This window comes from Falco cherrug, chromosome 6 (genome assembly GCF_023634085.1).
Source record: "Falco cherrug isolate bFalChe1 chromosome 6, bFalChe1.pri, whole genome shotgun sequence".
NCBI classification, from domain to species: domain Eukaryota; kingdom Metazoa; phylum Chordata; class Aves; order Falconiformes; family Falconidae; genus Falco; species Falco cherrug.
The window spans coordinates 38,372,857-38,388,797 of record NC_073702.1 but is presented as its reverse complement, the minus strand read 5'-3'; the positions used below and the strand labels follow the sequence as shown (position 1 = coordinate 38,388,797).

Below are 15,941 nucleotides of genomic sequence, written 5' to 3'. Positions count from 1 at the left end.
CTTTCGTCATTGTTTTCTTTTTTGGAAACAAAAATGGTGCTAAATAGGTTGTCATGGTCATTGGTACTTCTTTACACTGAAGTTTCATAGCTGTCTTTTTCGTGTTCTCTGGAAGACAAATCTGGCTTGCACACATTTCTATTATTTTTGTTGGCTTTAAAACAGTGTACAGTGGAATGTATAACTTCAGTTTCTTATTGGTTGGGATGTTAAAAATGTTTTATTCTCTTTGGGTGGTAGGTGAAGCATCTTCAAAGACTTAAGCAGCTGAAATTTACTTAATAGTTAAGATGAGTTTTAAGTTACATGACAAGAGCTTTATAAGGCTGCATAAGTACCTGTAGTAAAGTTCACTCAGTTCTGAACTTTGAGTGGAAGGATGAACATTGTAAGAATTTTTCTTAATGGTTACCATTGACAACCTTTATTGTAAATGGCAGTTTCCTGTTAGTTGCTTGCTTCCATACCCTGGTTTGTGGTGTGTCGGGCTGTACCTTTATGCCCTCTTCCAAAGTGCTTTTCTATGTAATCAAACAGATGTACATTTGTTCCAATGTTTTGTTTGTTTCGGTTTGCTTGGTTTGAGTTTCTCTGAATAATACAGGGTTCACTGCACGTCTCTCAAGATGTCAAATTAATTGGACATTCCAAGCTACCTGTGCATACTCACTTAGGGCATAAGGTTTGAAGCATGCGGGAAACCAGTTATCTCTCAAGTTGAATCTTGATTAGACTTTTGTTTTAGCGTGCTGTTATTTTTTTTCTACTCGAGGATAAGGTGTAAGTAATGTCAAGTAAATACACGTGGTTCATGGTGATTAGTTTTGGTTTTGTGGTTTTGGGTGAGTGGTTTTTTTGTTTGGATTTTTTTTTTAAGAAATGGACATTACAGACATGAGGCATTAAATATTTTCTTAGCAAGTTCCAGTGTTTTGGTTGTATTTTTTTTTTTTTTTTTTCGTTTTAGGGGCATGTGCGGAGCCTGTGTTCCCAACTTGTAAGGAAAATCAAGGATTCATTCATTTAAATAAGCAGATATACTAAAACATGCAGTAGATAGGAGGTTTTTATTTAAAAAGCATTAAAATAACAAAAGAGCTTATTGAAGACTTATTACAACATGGGTTTTTTTTTGTGAAACTTTTGCTAAGGATAGGTCTGATAACTTTCTGTGTAGCTGTTGCTTACCACAGAGGCCTCTAGGTATTATCTTCCCTTACTTGTTTATCCCAGCAAATGTCTTGGAAGTTCTAAGTTGCTATGGACTTCATTTAAATTTCTTAGCTTGGATTTTCTGCATGTTTCACTGCATTTTAAATGGATAAGTGTAGATTGGAATGGCTTTACGATAATTTGTATGTGCTCATGAATGCAATTATGAGGAAGCAGAGTATGTTGTTCTTAATTATCTGTTATGCATTGTTTCAGTTCATAGGTTGTCAGCTGACAAACTGCTTCCAAGACTTGTGATCTTAAGCTGGTTTTACCTAACTCGGTTTCTTACGCTGTCACAGAAATCAGGGAGATATCTGTGCCTGATCTCAGCAGTCTGTGTGGATTCAAATTCATGAAAGGATATTTAACAGCATCTCCTATTTTTCAAAATGAAAGCAAATCACTGCCCATAAGCCAAAACCCAATCGTAATATAAACTTGTTCCCTTGTTTTTCTGTTAACCTAGAGTGTAGGGATTTCAGCTTTGTGGGTGATGGTGAGGCAGCATTCGCCTAAAACACAGAAATGTTTTCTAAAATGGCTTTATCACAATTAGAAGTCTGCTGGCCTATGTAAGCTCAGATGTGGTGTTTTGTGTCTTTCTGCAGGGTAGGTCATACACAGTCTTTTAAGTGAGGTATGTCTGAGTTACTGCTCACATTTCCCAAGAGATGGGAGGAATGGTAAGGCTGCAGGGGTGAGGGGATTAGTGCTTTTGTGACCACTTTTCTCTCACTTCTCTAGTTTACCGTTGCTGCCATTAAGCCTAGTGCTAATTACAGATGCTCATCCAAGTTCCAGTGCAGAAGTAATATCAGAGTCAAGTAGTAGCACCTATGTATTTATATCTCATCTGTCCTCTAACTTCACTGCATTTTGGTTTTCTTCGGGTTGCTCCCTAGTCCAGTATTGGTCAGCCCCTGGTACACATGCTGTAGAATGTAGTTCTTGTGTTGTAATTGGTTACCTTCTCTTTCCAGGGCTTTAGAATTTAAAAATTGTTGCTTGTTGAATAAGGCTTGAAACACAGTGTTACTTTAATTAGCTAATCAAAATTATCCTATAGATATAATTGATTTTAAAATCTGAGATGTGAAATAGAAGAGAGTGGTTTGCCAAGGTAAGATCTGAGTGTAGATGTGTTCCTGGTTCCCTTTGGTTTAGACATTTTAATGTTTTCCTTGTTTTATAATACCTTGTCTATTTGAAAATCTAATTTAAAGGTAATTTAATTAGTCCTAGGTTTAGCCAGGTTTTGCATAGAAGATGTCTTAGAGAACGGCCAGTGACTCAGTTACATACATTTGATCTTAAATGTACTTGTTTCCTTCTTGGAAGAAGATGAAAGGGTGTTTGGGGTGGATCTGTGAGAACTTGGTTAGCACCAAAATGGGTGTGGGGAGGAGGTGACAAACAGGAGTGGAAAAGCCTCTTGAGGGCTGCAGCAGGCACCGTGCAGTTGCCAATGGCCATGTTACTTCAGAAGGTGTTACCTGGGTCATGGTTCAGAGATGGGAATAATTTTGAGTAGTTGATTTAAAATAGAGCTGTGTATAAATTTAAATAACATTGAGGGAATAAAGAGTAGGTTGTGTGTTGTTTTGGGTTTTTTTACTTTGAAAGATCTATCTTTAACTTAGAAGGTACTTATGCACTATAATACTGCCTGTCATTGTGTTTTATGCTTGATGGTTGTGGGGAGCAGTAATGCAAATGTGCATTAAATCACAGGCTGTGTCTCTTTTAGAGTCAGAACTCATGAATCAAGGTTTTCTCCTTCCTCCGTCTTCTAAGAATGTAGTTGTAAAAGTTATGAGTCGTCTGCGGTTCTGTTCCCAAAGTATACTTAGTTTTGGTTCTTCCTTAAAGCTAGACAGCATGAAGCAGTTGTGTGAAATGCTCCAGTCATGCCTGTAGTGTCTCTGTAGAGCAGGTAAAGGTTGGATAAGACAATGATGTGGAAGGTATTATGACATTCTCTTTGCGAGCTTGTCTTCCCGTTTCTAAAGATACTTGCATGTTGCATTAGCAGAATGGCATTAGCAAAATGAAAGGCTGGTTCCAATGTGTGAGATAATAAGGAAGCGTCAGTTTCATTTTTTTGCTTATCACCTCCATGAAGAAGTCTTACTCTTTTTTTTTGGTAGGTTTTTTGCCTTTTTCTTTTTTTTTTCTTTTTTTTTTCTTTTTTTGGCCTTTTGCTTTTTGCTTTTCTTTCTTTGCTTTTTGCTTTTCTTTCTTTGCTTTTTGCTTTTCTTTCTTTGCTTTTTGCTTTTCTTTCTTTGCTTTTTGCTTTTCTTTCTTTGCTTTTTGCTTTTCTTTCTTTGCTTTTTGCTTTTCTTTCTTTGCTTTTTGCTTTTCTTTCTTTGCTTTTTGCTTTTCTTTCTTTGCTTTTTGCTTTTCTTTCTTTGCTTTTTGCTTTTCTTTCTTTGCTTTTTGCTTTTCTTTCTTTGCTTTTTGCTTTTCTTTCTTTGCTTTTTGCTTTTCTTTCTTTGCTTTTTGCTTTTCTTTCTTTGCTTTTTGCTTTTCTTTCTTTGCTTTTTGCTTTTCTTTCTTTGCTTTTTGCTTTTCTTTCTTTGCTTTTTGCTTTTCTTTCTTTGCTTTTTGCTTTTCTTTCTTTGCTTTTTGCTTTTCTTTCTTTGCTTTTTGCTTTTCTTTCTTTGCTTTTTGCTTTTCTTTCTTTGCTTTTTGCTTTTCTTTCTTTGCTTTTTGCTTTTCTTTCTTTGCTTTTTGCTTAGCTGTTGAGAAATTGGATTAATTTTGTTTACTGGAAGATTGTCTTGTCTACCTTAAGTGTAAGGTAGCTTTTTAAATATGTGTGGTGCGGCTGGGAAGTGCGATTTAACTGTAACAAGAGGCAAGAGAGAGAATAAGTCTTGGAAAGCAAAACCTATTGCAGTTTACTGAATTTTTTTGCTTAATCTGTTGTTATAAATTAACAAAGAAAATCAGAAGATGCATCCCTGAACCCTCTGATCTAATTGTCCACCAACAGCTCTGAAAACTGATAATGGTTCTTTTCTAGGTCATGTTGCCTCCTGGTGCTCAGCACTCTGATGATAAAGGTGCTAAAGAAACTATCCTTGATGATGATGAGTGTCCACTGCAGATATTTAGGGAGTGGCCTAGTGATAAAGGTATGTCAAAAAATCTTTAAGAGATTTTTGTGCCTTGGATGTTGTAAATTAATGATGCAGACACCCTGAAAAGTAAGAAATCTGAACATACATTTTAAAGTGTTTTGTTTTTCAGGCACTTCTAATTCTAGGTGCATTTAGAGTTAATTACTATTTCATTCAGCACTGTTTATAGTAATAGATCTTTAGGCAGTAGAAAGAGTTTGCATTTTATACTGAAGTTTCTATATTATTCACTGTGGGGAAGTATGCTATTAATGTTTTAAATAGTTTTAACTTAAAAATAACTACATAAAGTAGTGTCAGGAACTTAGTAAGCTGAAAGTAATCCTAAGGAACACTTAAAAGTAATAGATGTTGGATGTGTGCTTGTTCACTGATAGTGAGACTCAAAGGATGTATGATACTCTGTTTTAGGAATACTAGTCTTTCAATTGAAGAGGCGGCCTCCTGATTATGTCCCAAAGAAATCCAAGAAAATCATTGATGGAAAGCCATTAAAGGGGAAGGAAAGAGTTGACGGGTCTGGTTACGGCTCTTGCCTTCCTCCAGAGAAACTACCATACCTGGTAGAATTAAGCCCAGGTAAGAATGCTGGTTATGTAATAGCCAAAATTGTTATACATAGTCATTTAGATTTTCCAGAAATTTCATTGGAAGTGTAAGAAAGTCTGGCAGTGTAAGTGAATATCACATCAGTCATTCTTCTGATGTCAGGTTCTGAATTAGAGCTATCTAGAAGTAGGGCTGCATGTTGCTGTAATACTGAATTTTTAGTTGCAAATGTTTGGACTAAAAAAAGATGGGGAATGATTGACTGTGACTTTGTCTGTATTGCCACGGTTTAAAGTATGAAGTTTTAAGTGTTTCAAGAACCAAAAAAATCATGAAATCGTTCAGTCTTCAACTTCCTTTGGATTTGGGGGTTTAAAACTTGGTAATAAGTAAAATAGTTTAACGTGTCTTTTTGTGGTGTGGGGGAGGCAACCAGAAAAGCACTACTTAAATCTGGTTTGATTTACATTCAGAAGGATACTGTAACATACCTAGTAAGATATATTTAACAGTGCCATATATGAGAAATACATTTTTAAAAGAACAAGAACATGAAATTTTAAAATCAAGCTTACTTTCTAAACATTTTTCAGCCTATATGGAACCTTCAAATCACTAGTAGTGCTGGGGTTTATTTTGGCATCGTTGCAACTCTCTGGGCTGCATTGCAGTTTACAATTAATTTTATGATCTAGGAACAGCCAGGGGAGCTTGGATGTTTATAGCGCAACTGATAAAACACATATAACTTCTACTTTTAACTTCTGTTGTCTTCATGTTTACAGATTTGGATATGAGCTTTCACTTTTGGTGATTCAGTTATTTGCAGCTCTTTTTTCTTATTAAGTGTAACTTGAGTACGCTCAGGGATCCAAACAAGTCATTTACAGTTTAAAGTCTGGTTGTTTAAGTTTCAGGAAGCAAGGTTGGAAATCAGTGCTGAAAACTTTAATCAGAACTGCAAGAAAAGGTTAACTTCATAGTCAAGTAGTGCTGGTTTTTGTTTTTGTTTTGTTTTTGGTTTTGTTTTCATTTGCCTTTTTTTTTAAAAAAAAATGAGCATTACAGAGACTATATTAAGTATTAAATGTATTTTATATGGTGTTCTACATGCTGAGGTTTGATTTGCATGATTTTGGCTTCTTTTAATAGTACTTTCAATTTCTTGTGCTTTGAACTTTTACTTCTGATGCAGCCTAGTTCCTTGAGTATTAAAAGGTTGTGCTTGGGCAGTGGAGCAAGACATCCATTAGCTGAGAGAGGAAAACCAATCTGAAATGCCACAGGTGGCAATGCTGTTGCACTGTGCCTGTGGGACTGACCTATTGTTCATGTTTTTCTTCTAACAGCTTGTTGTCGCTTTTCTAAACAATAAGGATTGTTTCATTCAGTAACTGTGTAGTATTGATGTCTTTATATTCTATGCAGTTTCTAAAGTTGAAAGAGTTTAATGCGCTTTGTCCTTATAAATTGAATAAGTGTTTTCTGGCTACAGTTTCACCCTTTCCTGTCTTGTCTTTTCCTGCCCTCTTCCGCATGTTCTGCATGGTATCTGTCCTGCTGGTGCTGCCTTCACCTGGGTCCTCTGCATGTGTTTCTAACCCCAGGGAGAAGGAATCACTTTGCCTACTACAACTATCACGCTTATGAAGGTAACGCTATATTTAATACTGTTCTCTCATTAGTCACTAAAAACATCACTGACTGTAAATCTTTTGTTTCTTTTTGACAAATGAAAGGCTATCTTGCTTATTTTTTTTTCTAAGGGACTGCTTCTGTCAAGTAGTTACCTATCTTGTCAGCTGCCATTTAATTATTCAGTCTGTGAACAAACATCAATTAGGTCATGAATGTGCTACCATCCAAAGAGTTCAACTTTCCAGTTAAGGTTAAGAACTAAACTTCACAGGGTGGTTTACAAGCAGTGTTGTGGTAGAAAGAAAAATGTTCTTTGATCCGTTAGCTTGTAAAATTCATAGTTCAAAAGTGAAATGGGTAAATGGCATGGAACTTAACTGTACTTTGTAGTGTTTGACCGCATTGATGCAGTGGATGAAATCCGTGATTATTTTTATGTGAAATTGTATTTGGACTACTGGTGAAGTGACCTCACTTTTCTGCTCTGTGGTGTTCCATAGCATCCTTTAGTATTTCTTCTGCCTGGTTTGTGGTGTTGTCTAACATGAATGGTGTAAGTCAAAGAGATTTAGCCAGGTTAGACAGTAGAGACTTTTTCAGTTTGTATCTGCAACATTTGAAATTGATACCCTACAAATCTTTATGGATCTTTAGTTCTTCTTAGAATTTAGTATAATGTGCAGGTATGGCCTGGTTTGGTCAAATAGACAAGAATACAAAGCCACTTTCTTCTTCACTGTGAAACGTCTACCAAAGTACCTTTTTCTTTCCCTAGTTTTTTTAGCATCTATTTCCTCATTTGTTTTCTAGACTGCTATAAAAGTACTGTGTGTCTGTCATTGTTGCTCACCCCTTTGTGGCTATGGAGTACAATACTGGGATTTAAAGAACTCTGTTCAAACTTACACCTCCCAAAGCTCAACTCTTTGAATTCAGATTTCCATTTCATTAACAGCATTATTCCAGAGAGAGAAAAGTTCTGCAGAGTGTGCTGAACTAGTATGCATAGATAAGCTGTGTAGGAACATCTGACCACTGAGCAGAAAGCTTAAAATTTGATTGCAATTCACTGGGGAAAAAAAAAAAAAAAAATTGCAATTACTTAAACATTTATCTCAGAGTGTGAAAAGAGGTCTTAGTACTCCAGAGTCCATTCTGTCTCTTTGGAACAATGGATTTCAGGATACTTGGATTTATTGTAGAAGTAACTCCTGTGAAAGTGTCCTTCTTTCAAAACATTGGCTGTTTATATTCTTGTGGAAGAACCTGGCAGAATTCAGTTTCATGCCCTGTGCAGTCGCACAATTTTAGTAAGTTTGCTGCTGGACGTATATCCCATTTTTTCTGCTTCTCAACAGCTGCTGGTGTTGCTGATTGTATTGACTGCTTTACATACTGAAGATTAGATTCAGCACAGTATGGTAGAGGATACACTTCAGTAACTTGTGGCTGTAAGTGTGGCAGTCAGAAATTGTCTCTTGTCTTCCGAGTCATGTAAATGAACCAATAAACTGAGATAAGTCTGATAGAAATAGACTGAAGTGAGACATGAAAGCACTTTCATACTGTCTGTTATCTGTGAATAACAGATATAATCTGCTGATGAGTTCCGGGAAGTTTCTAATGTCAGTTGTTTGATCGTAATATTTAAAGGCTAGGAAAAATGACAAAAAGACATTTTTTAGGATGTGAGCACCTGCATTTTACCCTACAAGCCTGAAGTAAAAATTATAAAAAATTATGAAAGTAAAAAAAAAAAAGAAAAAAAAAAGGCAAAACCTGAAGTCTTTTCTCTCTCTGCCTCATCACAAAAAAGCAACCCTGAGCTGTAGAACTGACAGCAGTGGGAGATGCGGACAATATGCAGGTATAACTCCAACAGAAGAATTACAGGAGGTTGAAGCTTGTAAGCCTTGGCCAGGGCAGTTTCCCAATCCAACCTTTTTTCCAAGAAGAGAACTGCAGTTCTCTATGTGGTAACACATTTACGTGTTAGTTTGAGGGAGCTTTGTTGTCTGTCACATTCCTCGCTGCATCTTCCTTTACCAAAAATGTTTACTTCTGCTGGAAGTGCACACCCTGACTGAAATACAATAGCAGAATTATCTCCTGAATTTGACATGATATTTTAAATCTGCCCAACCAATCTCTTAAACTTCTTACTGTCAAAACTCTTAGCACTCATAAACTTGTACAGGAGGAAATCTGCTGCTTTTCAAATGTGGATTTAACTAATTTTTAATTGAATAGGTGCAGTCTCTTGTGTGCACATTTTTGTTCAACTTTGGGCTTACTTGTTTTCTATGATCTGATCTTCATCATTTGGTTTAGTCTGGTTTTAAGTCAGTACTCTTTCCCAGCATTGTTTCAAGCACTGGATTAGCAAAATCAATTGAAATTATAATCTGCAAAATGGTGTAGCTTCACATTTTAGTGGTGAAGTAATGCATTTAAAATATATAGCCATGAAGGGCTTTCTTTTCAGTCCATCAAAAATGTATATTTGTGTACATCACTGAGTTGATGAGCTTACAGTGATTGTTTACTTCTGTTCCATACACAGGTTTTTTTGCTATTTCAAGTGTGATTGACCTGTAACTGCATAAACCAAGTCGTGAAATCTTTGTATTGCATCCTTAGTGTGGAAATTGATAGAAAGCCACAGTTTTCACAGTTTTTCACAATTTTACTAATGACTACATGTGAATAGTAATATACTGTGCATCTTCTTTATACTGTCTGTTTTATAGAGGTTTTTACTGTACATTTATGTGCTGTAGGGTTTTTGAATAACCCTTTTCTTCCTAAATCATTGTTTCCTGCCTGGCCTTTGATGATAAGGTCTGGTTTTTGGCTGAGGGTACCTCTTGAAATACCAGTTTTCAAACTGCAGTAGGCAGTATACACAGATGTGTATGTATCTTTGTACATGTATGTCTGTCATGGGGGAAAATAACTTGTGAAACTTTATTTCTAATGCAAACCATACCAAGTTTGTTTGAATTCTCATATGTTGTCACTGGGAAAAGCTAAGTTTAGTGTATGCAGTACTGGCTAATGTCCTAGGTCTTGCTTCTTCAGCTTGTGTCTGGGAGGTATGTGGCAACTCAGTTTTCTAGGCTTAAAAAACCCAAAAACCCTAGAGGTTTTCTGCCGCCTGTTTAGTTCTGCTAGTCAGTTGTGGGTGCCATAAATAGAGTACAGGCCATCGTTCTTCCATGGCACGTGTTTACTTATGCACACTCATAAACCGAACAAGTTTGTATAGAATTCATCCATTTTCCTTAGGCCTCTTCCTGCTTCTTCTGATTACTGCCCACCTTTCTGAGAACTTTGAGCTTTCAAGTTTCTGAATTAAAAGAAAGTTATTGTTGTGTCAGAGAAGAAAACCCATATATATTCACGTGTGCCTCTCCCTGCCCCCCCCCCCCCCCAAAAAAAAACAACCACCAAAACATCAAATTCTGAACTTTTAGTCATATGACTTAGAACATACGTGCTGCCTTTCTGAGCCATCAGTAGTCTTTGAAAGTTTGGTGCTTTGAGGCTAAGAACAGTCTTCTTGGACTGTCATGGTTTGGGGAGCAGGGACTTTGCCATAAGTATGTCAGAATCTGTATCCCGCTGCAGGGAGCTGAGGAATGCATTCCAAACAACATTTAGAGCTTTCAGCTGAAAAACAGGAAATACAGGACTTCACGCTGTAGTATAATGCAACCTTCCTTCCCTCTTGCATCCCTCCCCTAGAACAAAAAGGCCTTTCATCCTGTTTAGAATTTGTAGCAATTCTCTTCAAGATTAGAATACCTTTTACTGTAGATATTAGATATTGGCTTTTGCTGATGGATGATTACTTGGGCTCCAAATAACTTTCGGTAACTCCTTGAATCTTTCTCATTTTCCTGGGAGGAAAAAAAAGTGTTTGTATCTAGTGCTGTGGTTTTAAAAGTTTATTCTTGTTACATTGGACACTCCAGAGAAACAAGACAGTCTTAATTTGTCTCAGAAGAAACATCGTGATGCTAAAATATATTTCTTATGTGAAAGCACATTTTACATGACATGAATCTGTATTGATACATACAGTAGTGCAAGGCAAACGTTTATTAGCAGGATCTTGGTACCGATCACTTACGCACAAGTGCTAAACTCAGCAATGAGATCTAGAAGTTATCTTAAATAAACACTTGAAACCCACAGTATTTTATCATGTGTTTTACAGAATAATTCAGAAATATGTAGGAATATTTTAAAGTTGTGGTGGTGGTTTTAAGAGGTCAAAATTGAAAAAGTGTGGGGTGGGAAATACTTAGTATAGCAGTGAAATCACTAGACCATAAAGCCGCCTCTTTAAGCTATATATAAAGGGCTTAGGAGAAGGTGCCATAAGAAATTATTAACAGAACCCCTAGATAACTATCCCTGACTTTTATGCCACTGACTTCTGAAATTCCAGTATTTTTGCATGTGGAATAAGGGTCTCTGCATCCAAACAGAACCTTGTATCTTTTGGGTGCCGGTTTTAGCAAACTGCATGTGTATAGGAGGAGGAAATGTTTGACTTTTGGATTCATAAAAAAATAAATGAAGAAGCTACTCTGGTTTTAGATGTGTAAGTTGTGGGGAGACATAATAACAGCTCACAGAATTGGGGGTAAGCAACCAAATGTATTCAGTAGTGTATTACATGTCTGCATTTGGTGACATTGAAGATATAGCCATATAATTTATAATTGGCATTGTTAAGTATTAAAAACTGCACATAATTTAAATTGCTGAAGATACTGTATTAGTATTACCTTTTCAAATGTACAGTGATATTTGATGTATGTCTCTAGACTCAAATATTGTGATTTAATGAAAGGTTTATCCCTGTACCTGACAAATACTTAGGGGACTGAGTGCTCTTATCTTTAATACTTCTTTTGTGATGGATGACATACAACTGGTACAATCGTGATTCTAAGTATGTTCAATAAGTGGATATTACTATAGGATCAGCACTTAACTCTGGTATTTATAGTAGTAGTCTATGGACTGTCTCTGCCTGATGTCTTTTATGTCCCAATAACATCACAACACCCCAAGGAGTTAAATGGCTCACATTCTGTTTTTAATAAACAGATCCTGGTAGTAATGCTGGAGATTCTGTTTATATTGACTTTAATTTAAAATTTGAAGATGACTAGTATCCTACTGAAGACAGTATCACTGTGTCTGCCATGGCTTTAGTAATATTCTCAAATGCTTTTTGGGGATGACTTGAAATCACTGTTCATGTCCACAGATAATCTTTGCCTTGCAGCCTCCCTTTTTTGCATCTTCCCTTTGGAGAAGAAATTGAGAAGTCAGAAGTGGCACTACTAGTTTAGTATCTGATAGTATTTAAGGTTGTAGTCTTTTCTGGGAAGTGGGGAAGATTTATATGTATACCAAAACCCATCTGTGTTAGCCTGTGAAGGCAACAGCTAAATCTGGTGCTGCATCCAGTGTGTCTTGCGAGATTTTATTCTATTTGGACAATATGTTCTTCTGGGGGGAGGAGAAAGTTGAACTTTATCTTTGACTTCATTTTCTGCAAGATGAACGTATAGGTCAGTGGCACTGTGAAGATAAGCCAGAAGTGCTGTGTATCAAGACTAAATCGGTTATTGGCAAATATTTTGTAAGATGCTCTTCCAGTAGCTATTTAATACCGATTTCACTGTCTGATGAACAGGAAACAGGTTTGGCATGTTGGCCACCTCACAGAACATATTGCTGATAATCTGTACTTTTACTAAGATAAATAAATACTGTAATAATAGAGATCTGTAGATACCTTGTTTTCTAAATCTTTTTAACCTGTATTGGTATACATATATAAAATCTTCGAGATTAACAAAAATTGTCTTACTTAAACTACTGAGGAAATAGAGAAACTTTCGCAAAGTATGTACAGAATAGGAGTTCTGGATTACTTAGTTCTTTGTACTCGTAGAATACAACCACTTTGAGTGGGCTCTGTCTACTTTCAATGTTATCACACTACAACGAACAACTTAAGTTCCCAATAAATCTTGAAAGAATGTCACTCATTTTTTTTGGTGAACGTTGCTACTCTGAAGTAAATTGCAATAATGTAGAAATACTGTGTCAGTATTTGAAATTTTACTTGCAAATTAATATTTGTCACTTGCTGTACAGATGGTTCTGACTCCAGAGATAAGCCAAAGCTTTATCGTCTACAGTTAAGTGTCACTGAAGTTGGAACCGAAAAATTTGATGACAATTCCATTCAGGTATGGGGGGGGAAAGCAGACTCAGATGACAGAACTGATCTGATCTCTGGTCAGTTATGTATAATTGTGAAAACTATTAAAATATTATGTGAATACCCTTCAAAGCTAGAAGGGTAAATAATGCTGCAATTTCATGTTAATGGTCGTAACTCTGATGATTTATTTTATTTCCTCTCTCTTCCTTTAAGAGGAGAGAAAGGGTTTCATTATTTTTCATGGGGTATTCTTTTTCATCACTAGATCAGATGGTATGTACCAGTATTATCATAACTGCTTAATGGCTTTCAAGTCCTAGTTTCAACCCCTTTGAGTGAGGTAGGATTTCTTAAATGTGTAATGCAGTTAGTTGACTTGTAAATACATTTTTACATCAAAATGGCAAGTGGAAGAAAGCAGTTCTGAACGGCATATGAATTAAGTGAAAACCTCCTCATTAAGGGATTTCTGCTGCACGTTTTAGTTTAATGTATGTTTTATTATCTCTGTTGCAAGGAAGATTGAAGTGAAATTAACTGGTTTTAGTACCACTCATCTATGTTAAATTCCTAAGCAAGCAAAGTTACTAGTCTGTAAATAGGGTAAGCTGCAGCTCAACCTTTTTGTTTTAATTTCTACTGCTGTATAATTTAGCTTATTCTATGTTAATGAATTCTTTTTCCAGTTATTTGGTCCAGGAATTCAGCCTCATCATTGTGACCTCACTAATATGGATGGAGTTGTTACTGTAACCCCAAGAAGCATTGATGCCGAAACCTACGTGGAAGGTCAGCGTATTTCAGAAACCACTATGCTGCAAAGCGGAATGAAGGTTCAGTTTGGGTCATCTCATGTATTTAAGTTTGTGGATCCCACTCAGGATCATATTATTCCTAAAAGACCTATTGATGCAAGTCTTATGGTCAAAGGTCCAAGACACAAAACTGGGTGAGTAAAATTTTTTTCCCACTGAGGTGAAGGGGGGGGAGCCTTGGGGGGGGGAAGAAAAAAAAAAAAAGAGAATGAGAGCATTATAAATGGCCTGTGACTAAAGTATGACTTTAAGTGACTTCTGTGCAGCTGCTTTTAAGTTTTAAATATGTAACCATTTTAATACTTGAGCTCCACCTTGTGATTTTTTTTAGGATTAGCAAGTGTCTTTTCCATTATGAAGTATTCAGATGAGTTTTCCTGATGCTCCTTTCTGTATTAAAAACAGTGGAATACCTTTTTTAAAATGTATTTTGAAGTTCATCCAACCTCCAGGAAAAGTAAAGAATTTGCTGAATGTTTTCAGAGAGCCTGTTTTTTTGTATTTTCTCAGATAGTAAGTTTTGAAATTTAACTAGAAGGATTTGGAAATTAAGTAAGGTAATCACAAAATGAGACTGTCAAGGTAGAGAACTAAATGCCGTAATATGGCAACCACTTCTTACAGTGTGATTACTTATCTTTTAGTTTCTGTGTTGCAAGGACTAACAGTCCAGAAGTCCATCCTTTTGTTTCTTTGTATATTCATATTTTTCATAGGTGTATAATAAAAATACTAGTTATACATTTAGTGACTTCTAGGGGCTCAGGTATTTTGTTCAGTGACTGTAGAAGTATTCAGGAGAAACAACCTTAAAAGCAGACTGTATAGCATGGAAAAAAATAGCATCGTATCTTCCATCCTCTTGGTCCAAATGGGGCTACTATTGTAGTATACTGTGGTTTAGGGAAGAAATAAATTGGCTTGGGGATGAATGAGAGAAAGATACTTAGGAAAAGAGGCTCTTCTGGCTAATCTGCTGAATTAATTTTTATGTATACTGTAACCATTTTCTCTCTCCGCTTTATTTTAATGTGAAAATACACTGTGTGCCTGTTGTAGGACCTGTCTCTAGGAAGACCTCCAGCCATTTATCTGTTGTGTAATGTATCTGCCTAAATCTTAAGCTCGTTCTACATGTAGCCTGCAGATCAATAAAAAAATGCTCTTGCAGGTTTACATAGGCAACTATACTGTACCACTGCAGAGCTTTACCTGGACAGCAGAATCTCTGGCAAAGGGCTACTGCAGCTTGAACAATCAAATATTTTTTAAATCTTTAGAGTAAGCAGATAATAAAATCCATTACTGTGATTTATGAATGATTTCCATTGTCAAGATTGTTGCACATACAGTACTGAAGAGCTGAGCAAAAAATCGTAAGTCTACTACAGTGAATACAATACCTTGAACACATTTTTATGTGGTTTTATATTTATATTATTTATGTTCATGTGATTTATATTTTCTCACTTGACTGGGGAAAAAATGTAACTGAGAACCTGTTTTTCCAGAGGAATTTATGTGTACATATTTGAGTGCTTTTGTATGAAGAATTGATGCAGTGTTTTAAAAAGTGAATATTAACTGGACTGATGGTATACCTCTTGCATTTTAATTTATTAATTTTAGCTACTCTGTTCCTTGTTTGTTAAATGTTTTAACAATATAATATTGGAAATCGACTTGAAATGTTATGCTTGCTTTTAGAGCTGTTCAGGAAACCACATTTGATCTGGAGGGAGATGTTCACAGTGGAACAGCATTACCAACAAGCAAGGTATTATAGTATGACTAAATTAGCAATAAATAATAAAAGATCATGTGTAAGTTAGGTCAAAATTATAATATCAGTAGTATGTGGTAAAGTGCGGTGAGTTCATCATTCTCCCCATCCATTTCCTGGTGGTGGTGGGCTTGGGTATCAGGTGTGCTCTCCCGCTCTCCCTCACTCTGTTCTGTTCAAGTATGTATTAGCATTTGGCATGCATTTTGTGCCAAGAATTTTTCTAAGAAAAGGAAATTTTTCAAGCTCAGAATAGTTTCTTCCCAAACTAACCTATTGAAGGCAGGTTACATGCAGGTTAGAGATTCCTCTTAGAAACGATACGTCTTTATCTCATGTGTGTAGGTTATGACTATTATCTCCAGTAGGGTAAATACATGTTTTATATAAAACTTGAAAGGATGTTCAATCTCAGTTTAACTAGACTTAAAATTTAATGGATGTGACTTTAACTTCAGTAGAGCTCCTATGTACACACTGACTAAACAAACTGTCTCTGCAGTCATAATAATACACATTTTATAAGGTTGTAATCTCTTCTT

The 15,941-nt window shown here is 36.0% G+C and overlaps 1 protein-coding gene across 29 annotated transcripts in view; it reads left to right on the top strand.

The window, feature by feature from the left end:
- AFDN (afadin, adherens junction formation factor) overlaps positions 1–15,941 on the top strand; it is a 131,727-nt gene that overhangs the window by 44,224 nt on the left and 71,562 nt on the right. For 20 of the 29 annotated variants that reach the window (XR_008732690.1, XM_055713141.1, XM_055713135.1 and 17 more), the window contains exons 7-12: positions 4,241–4,352; positions 4,770–4,937; positions 6,515–6,559; positions 12,732–12,826; positions 13,488–13,750; positions 15,324–15,393. Coding sequence is in view for 28 of the 29 variants with exons in the window: in XM_055713141.1 (XP_055569116.1) it covers positions 4,241–4,352; positions 4,770–4,937; positions 6,515–6,559; positions 12,732–12,826; positions 13,488–13,750; positions 15,324–15,393 (753 nt within the window). In the remaining variant the exon portion in view is untranslated. The remainder of the gene's footprint in view (positions 1–4,240; positions 4,353–4,769; positions 4,938–6,514; positions 6,560–12,731; positions 12,827–13,487; positions 13,751–15,323; positions 15,394–15,941) is intronic. The other 9 variants (XM_055713142.1, XM_055713140.1, XM_055713162.1 and 6 more) reach the window with 1 other exon arrangement.